At 41.0% G+C, this 8,290-nt stretch overlaps 1 protein-coding gene across 1 annotated transcript; it reads left to right on the top strand.

Moving 5' to 3' along the window:
* The first annotated feature begins 756 nt into the window (after window positions 1-756).
* LOC140998761 (transmembrane protein 263) lies at window positions 757-7,620 on the top strand. Its single transcript, XM_073469134.1, has 3 exons — window positions 757-1,040; window positions 4,526-4,613; window positions 6,229-7,620. The coding sequence occupies exons 1-3, from the start codon at window positions 1,032-1,034 to the stop codon at window positions 6,513-6,515; spliced, it is 384 nt and encodes a 127-aa protein (XP_073325235.1). The 5' UTR covers window positions 757-1,031; the 3' UTR covers window positions 6,516-7,620.
* Window positions 7,621-8,290: the final 670 nt, after the last annotated feature.

Raw genomic sequence — 8,290 nt, 5'->3', positions numbered from 1 at the left:
TACTCAGAAGTACTCAGATCTTGTAGTTGAGAAAAATACCACAGTGTAGAAATACTGTGTTACAAGGAAAAGTTCTGTGCACTCCAAGGATGTAGTAGCTAATGGCAGAGACTGTAGGCTCTCACAGCTGTCAGTCGCTCCCCTAACTGGATTTGATGGATCAGAAGAGTTGACTTTATTCTCGATACTTCGATTATATCCACAAAATTGTATTTCAAATGTATTCCTGACATTTCGACTTTATTACTGACATTTTGACTTTTATTCACAAAATTGTATTTCAACTTTATTCTCGACATTTTCACTTTTTTCTTGAAATGCATAATGAAAAACTACTTTTACTCATTTACTCATTTATTTTCTCACCCCTGGCCCTGATCCTCTTCTGCAGACTGTACTTGCGGCGATGCAATAAAATCGGATCGAATCGAACCTAAAACAGAAATAAAACAAAAGAAGACAAAACAACAATAACACATGTAAAAGATTTAAAAACAACAGAGGAAGTCGGCTGTTTAGTTGGAAGCAACAACTGAATAATTAACTTTTCAATTGTCGTTTAAAATATTCACAGAGCTCTGAACCCCACGTCATCAGGCCACCTCACCACTGAGAGGGATTTTATTCTGAAGGTCGTAAACGGAAGTCCAGTGCGTGTGTGTGTGTGTGTGTGTGTGTGTGTGTGTGTGTGTGTGTGTGTGTGTGTGTGTGTGTGTGTGTGTGTGTGTGTGTGTGTGCTGAAGGCGCCACGTCGGCAGAACCAGCGGGGAGAAAAGAGAGCTGCGTAGCTCTGCTGTGAGCTGCGTGAGGAGAAGTTGGGAAGCTGCAACATTAAAGCGATAAAAGACGCGAAGAGCGAGAAGAAACAAAAACAGCCGCCGACACCAAGAATCCGAGCGGCAGGCTTCTCGCCCACATTTAGATCCATTAACATCCAACACAGCAGAGTTTGGTTCCGAGGCTGAAACAGCAGCTGCTCCTGTCTCAACTTTACTCTGCCAGGTGTGTTTGTGGGAGAAGCACTGGGAACAATGGTGAAGGTAAGGACCGACCAGCATCCTTATTAACATTTGAATATGTGGGTCACAAGCAGCGTGTGAGTTAACTGCATGAAATCAACATGTGTGAGTCAGTTTTTCAGCTGCAGGCTCCAGGAGTGATGATGTGGAGTTTAAATATAATAACATGTTATGTTAGCAGCAGCGCTGTGGCCTCTTTTCTCTTCTTCTCTGGAAAAAACAGTGTAATTTTCCTTTCCAGTGTCGTTAAAGGAAGGTGTCACAGCTTCCTGCAAATGTTGCTCAAACTCTGATCCAGCTGTGCCAAATCCTGATTAAAAAAACCTCCAATTCTTACATCAGGTTTGACATTTCACACCAAACCGTGCCAACATTTATCAGATATCGTGCAGCTGTGTTTCTTAACGTTGGGATCTGGGCCTGTTTTGTGGGGCACAAGAAGAAGGAGAAAAAAAAGGGGGTGGGGGGGTGGGGAGATGTTTTGCAAGATGATTCAAATTATAGGAAAGAGAACGACTATTTTTGCAACAAGCATGTGAGATATGCAGTAATTTAAAGTCTCGTATGCTTTAATTACTTACAGGGTCATAAGTCAAAGAGGTTAAGATCACGATGACCTACACTGACGTGCACACCAGTCAGGTGGATCTCCTGCTCGTGCTCCATGTGGCAGATACCCATCTTTTATACTTCATCTAACTGTATTTTATCAAATAACTAAATAAATCACGAGCAAAACACTGAAGTGTATTATTATTTCATCATCAGTGATTTAAAACAGAGAGGGGAGGAACACATTTGATAAAATATGGAAATAGATATATACACGAGGCAAAAAAACAAGCTATGTCAGACACGCAAGTGTGAAATGTATACCTATTAAAATATATATATATACTCTTTAGAGTGTGATAAGTGCAGCTTGTTAGATAATTACAGGTTTGAATCTGAGCACAGCTGCCGAGACAGAGATTCAAATCTGTAATTGAGCTGAAATAAATAGATTTTCTTTCACGGGATGGCAGGGCGTGAAAGACTTGTACAAATCTGGGTTTATCCTGCTGAGCAATGGGAATAGATGATTCAACCCAACATCAACACCCACAATCGCAATTAATTTCTGTGAGATTTGCAGTCTGAAGTTCATGTTCAGGACTTAAAGATCCAATTTGTAAGAAAGCTGAGATTTGAGTTTCATTCCCAACGTGTCAAAAACTGAGGCTCTGGGATCGTAAGTGTCAGTATTTGATGAGTCTCTTACGAATACGACCTTTAAAGGAGACATATGCTCAGTTTCATGATTTTATTTTGGGTTACTAATAGAAAGGGTTTACATGCTTTAGTGCTTCTGTTGTAGCTCCTGTCTCTTTAAGGCCCCCCACCCTCCTGAATGCCCAGTCTCCTCTGATTGGTCAGCTCACACACGCCTGAGCCAGCACCTCAAACGACAACAACAGAGCAGCTGTGCTAAGTAATTTTTTAGTGCCAAACTAGCCGCTTTGCATAAATTATGCAACTGTGTGACAAGGTGACATAGTGTGAGGTCACAAAGTCACAGAATAAAGGCGGGACTACTGACGAGGCGTTTCAGGAGCCGTGTTTTCTGTGGGAGAGAGGAGCTTCTGTTGCTGCAGACTTTGAGCTTTTATACTTTCAAGACCTTTTACATGCACAAGAACAGATAAAACTGTGAAGCAAAGGGGGGGAAAAAGCACATAGGTCTCCTTTAATTAAAATGAGTCTGTCTTACTTTGAGAAATATAAACATTGCTCTACAAAACCTTTCATTTGACCACAGGATTCACAGAGCGAAACTTACCCACCTGTGGATCAGCAGGTGCGTAGGAGAAGATCAAGGGCCGACAGAATCAGATAAAACAAACTCCTGCGCACTGTTCACCTCACTTGAGATCAGGAATACATTTTTAATAGCAATGTTTCAGTACAAAGACCTTCATCTGGCTATTTTCCAAAATAACCTGAAACCAAAATCAGCCTTATGTTTTATTATTCTGGAAAATAACCCGATGAAGGTCAAGAGCAGTCTGCAGGAGTTTTTGTTCTGTTTCACAAAAGAAACCACAGCTGTCAAAAGTTAAATGTGCACAAATAGTTATTTCTTATTGCACTTCAGTGAAGTTTGGGAATTCACAGGAGACATATTAAAAACAAAAAATGGTCAAAACTTGTGCAGCAGAGGCTGAGATATGCTGATTTTTAATTCCTACTATGAGTACACTGTAAAAACACTGGATGCTACATTTCCCATAATGCAAGTGGGCATCATCCTTAAGGGTTATTTTACAGGCAGAGACAGTTGCAATAGTACTAACTGGCCAGTAAAGTAATGTGTAAAATCAGTTGAGTGCCCTTTTTCCAGCTGCAGTTTAATCCTTCAGGGCAACTGTGACCTACAAGGTACGTCGGGCTGAGGTTGTTATTCTAAGTGTCTGTAAAACATTACAGAAATTATTCCTACAAAGAGAGACCTTTCTGTTCAATAATAAGATCCTTTTTGTAACCAGAAACACAAGTCTGGTTCTTGAGGAAGTCTCACTCTGAAATCTCGGGAGAGGTGAGTTGTTGTCGCATCGAGATTGTCAATTAAACTAATAAATTAAAATGTCTTCCTCCAACAACCCGCCTTTCATGAGATTTCTGAACGAGACTTCTCCTTGAACAAGACTTGTGTTTCTGGTTGAAAAAAGCATCTCATTCTAACTAAAAGGTCTCTTTATGTAGGAATTGTGTTGTCAATGTTCTCAGACACTAAGAATAACAACCTCAGCCTGTCAGCGACAGAAACAAGCACTCTTGGTCGGCGCTCGCAGTTGCCCCAAAGGATTACATTGCAGCCACTGCAGCCCTGTCGTGGCTGATTCCACAACTTTTGGTTAGTATTGGTGTGTGGGGCTAACATGGCATGTCAAAACAATATCTATTTCTAGAAATGCTTAGATATAATATGTAACGTTTCTGCATCAAAATGTCTAAAAAAAACTGAACCTTTGTTATGTATTTTGTTCCGTAACGGTGCGTTTTATTTGGTCGCCTGTCGCTATAACTTACAGGGAAGCACCAGATGATCCGTCAGAGAGTGAGGAAGTGAGTCGGAGATCATGACTAAACATAACGTGAATAAAAGTTTGATACATTATCTCGTAATTACTTCGCAAGTAATTCTGGGACTTTTTTTTCCTTAATATCCTTTATATTTCTATTGCCAGTATGGACATGACAAAGGTATTAAATTGCAATTCATGGTGGTCTAAAAAAAGGTCTTAGAAATGCTGAAATTTGACTCAAAATACAGTCTAGAAATTGCAAAATTGTGATTTAAATCAGCAACTGTCTGATCAAAGAAGTCAACAAGATCATGACTATGACATGAAGACATGTTTAGTATACTCAGTGATGAACAAGTATTAAAGGTAGAGATGTGTTGTGCAGGTTGTTTTACTCAGAGTAAATAACAAGCTGGGGGGTTTTTCTTCTGTGTTTTCCAGAATGTGAACAGCGTTAACGTGGAGCCCCAGCCTGGGACCAGCCTGGCCTCGGACGAAGCTGAACCCGCAGACAGCCAACCCACAGAGGGTAAGCGGTGACCTCCCGAGGCTGTGGCTAAATGCTGAAACATCAGCGGGGAATATGGTGCAATCTGTGCTTAACTGTTGCGCACTTCTATTTTAGAAACAGTTGGTCTGTCAGGGGAGTTTGTGTGTTTGTGTAAGAGCGGCTGCAGCTCCAACCTGCTATTTGTGTCCAAACGCTGAGACACTTTGCACCAGTTTGGTCCCCTGCTGCTGCTCTCAGTAAACATCAGTGTTTGTCATGAGATGGAACATAAGTCTGTTTTCAACATATCAGACCTGATGACAGTTTACCCACCAGGTGAATTATAGATATCAGACCATCAGAGGGTTGTTAAGCCAGCTCAGATATAAAGATACACTCCTGGTTAAATGTTAGACTGTAGCACCTGATAAAACCACAAAGATCAAGATTTCATCTTATCTCACTGTTTGTTTTTGTGTGGCTTTTTTCAGGAAGGGGAAGACTAAAATATCAGTTACAGACTGATTTACCATTTAGACATTGCACACTCTTTGGTGAATCCACTGAAATATTTCAACATCTACAAAATGGTTTTCTCCATGTTTTCATGTTGCCCAGACAATGGAATAATTGAATACTTTGATGTCTGACTTTTCATCCACTGCCCTGAGGTCAAATATTTTAATTACTTAATGTCCTAATACCGGCAAAACTAATGATATTCCCATCTGCTTCAGCTGTACTTTGTATTTAGTGCTAAATAGCAGGGTTTAAAAAAGTAAAGATATCTTACAATGATTACTTACAATATCTGAAATTTAATTTTCAGGCAATAAATGTATCAAAGTGATAGTTTGGGTCTTTTGTTGTCGGGTTGTATGAGGTACTTTTCCCTGGTCAGTGTGTTACCTGCAGTAGATGACCGTCAGCTCTCCACCTGTGTGGATAAGCAGCGCGATGTGCCGGCAGAGCATTGTACTGCTGTAAACCGAACCAGCAGCAAGACGTATTTTAGCCACCTAAAGTCCCACCTAAAGAATATATATTGGTTTTAGTATATCTATCTCTATATTTTGAACATTTTTGGAGTTTTACGTTGCCGTCAAACAGCCTTTTCCTTTAGCACCGCATCCCCTCAACGGTCATCTACTGCAGGTACACACTGACTATGGATAAGTACCTCATACAACCCCACATCAAAAGACCTGAACTGTCTCTTTAAGTATCAAAACTATAAGTAAAAGTAAATTCTACATATTTTTAAGTATGTATACACTGTATACGTTTCTTTAAAAAAGCTGCTGCTTTGCTCTGATGCAGCATGCGATCTGCAAAGCAACTAGTGACTAAAGTTGCACTGATGGTTAAACTCAGTCTTGTGACGTTGTGAAGGCAGCGTGCAATGACCCAAAATGGAAATGAACTGATAATTCCTCTCAAATGCAGACCCCATTCCAAGTAAATACAGATATTTGTGTTAAAATTTATGGAGTAAAAGTAAAAACAAGTAAAAAGTAAAAGTTCAGATACCCAAACTACCTACTGAAGCACAGTAACAAAGTATTTTTACTTTGTTCAGCTGTGCAGAAGTACCTTCATGGCCCGTAGAAAACTGAACATCGTGGTGCTTCATGTATGTTTGTTTTGTTTTCAGATTCTGGGAAAGACCATGTGGCACCTGCCCCTGGCATGATGTGGCGAGTGACCGGAGGCCTCTTCAACGTCACAAAGGGAGTCGTGGGCGCAGCAGTGGGCGGCGTGGCCTGGGTGGGCGGCAAGAGCCTGGAGATCACCAAGTCGGCCGTGACAACGGTGCCCTCGATGGGGGTGGGGCTGGTGAAGGGCGGGGTGTCCGCTGTGGCCGGCGGCGTCTCCACGGTCGGCTCGACGGTAGCCAGCAAAGTCCCGTTCACATCCAAGAGGAAAGACAAGGCCGAGTGAAGAGGAGGAGGATGGTGAGGAGGATGATGATGATGATTGATGATGATGATGATGATGATGGACTTGCCCCGCCCTGAGCCAACAGAGAGAGGCTGCCAGCTGATCTCTGTCTGCCAATCAAACTCCACAGTGCCTTGAATGTGGTCACCATACAGAGATCCAGACTTTGATGCAAATACTCCATTCAGTACCGCAAATATTCAGTAGAATCCAGAATTACAAGATACTTTGAGTCGCTGTCATGCTTCATAAAAAGTTACTCATGTGACTCTTGAGTGGGATTTGTATGTCTGGAAGTGAATATCTGGCTCCAGGCTGATCACATGGACCAGGATCCACTTCAGCACGTGGTGGACGACTTTTTATCTGTTTACAATCCAGACTGATGCTGTCGCAGTTCTTTCATCTCTTCACTCTTTGCGAACCACACATATCTGGTGAAGTGTTTCTGAATTAAGATGCTGATTTTTTTTGGTCTTTTTTGTTTTCGAAGTTATTGAAGTACTATTGAAATCTGTGTGACAAGAATAGTTTGTGTTAAGAAAAATAAAAAAGTGAAGGATCAGCAACATTCTTCAGCCTACAGCCTTCACTGTGTCTGACCTCCTTTTAATCCTTTGGAAGAGCCCAGGGCCGTGTTTTCCCCAGCAGCCTTGGATCTGCATCACTCCTCTGATATGCCTTTCTGAAGACTGTAGACACAATCAACACTGGGCTCACGCCTTTTTTCACAACTACATTTTTGCTGACATTTTCTGTGTGAAATGCTAAAATTGCTGTGTTCGACCGCGACTAGGCGACTTTTTGTAAGATTTAAAAAAGAAAAAAAGAGAAACATTCTGCAGCATTTCATCATGATGATTGTTTGAGAGGAAAAGTGCTCGATGTTGTCTGAACTGGTCAGTCAGTGAATATTTGAACTGCTCCTTTAATCAGAATCGCTGTACTGTAGTGCAGGCAACAATCGTGAACGTTTGTATGCAAATATCAGCATTTCAATGCAACATTTGGAGCGAGTGGGATCTGTTGCTGATGGGTCTAAACTATTTGAATGTCTTGTATGTGTTATTTTGGATATATCAATAAAGTAGTTTGAAAGGTTAAAGGTTGTTGTCTTTCTGTGCTTATGAAACCTTTAAAGGCAGAATTGAAGATTTTAAAGGTCCCATATTATGCTCATTTTAAGGGCAATACTTTTATTTAGGGTATCATCTAGAATTTTTACATGCTATACTATTAAAAAAATACATTATTTTCCTCATACTGTCCAATGCTGCAGCACCTCTATTCACCCTCTTTCTGAGTGCTGCCTGTCTCACCCCTCCCGAAAGTCCCAGTCTGCTCTGATTGGTCAGATCGCACAGGCCTAAACAGGCACTGCCCACCATGTTTCTGTATCAGCTCTGCCAGTGTTTTTGCAGCCACAGGTGTGCTGGGGATGTGGCCAAGGACTGTGGCTTTAACCTGTAGACTTGCGGCTTGAGCCCTCTCAGATACCATGACGTGTTCACTGTCATCACGTCAAGTCTGCGAGTGCGTGAGACTGCAAGACAAATGTAATAATACAATAATAAAATGAGTAATAAAATGAATTTTGATTACCTCTACAGTCTACACTTCTAAATATTTCTGTGTGATGATATGGTTAAATATTTCCAGACAAAACGATTCAAGTAACGTTATAATAAAGTTATTGTTTCAGACATTCATGAAAAGTTCTACAATGTCATGTCCGTATTGCAAGCAATTGTGGGTAATTAAATGAGTAAAGTCCG

The sequence above is a fragment of the Pagrus major genome, chromosome 6 (genome assembly GCF_040436345.1).
Source record: "Pagrus major chromosome 6, Pma_NU_1.0".
NCBI lineage: Eukaryota > Metazoa > Chordata > Actinopteri > Spariformes > Sparidae > Pagrus > Pagrus major.
This window is presented reverse-complemented; position numbering and strand designations above follow the sequence as displayed.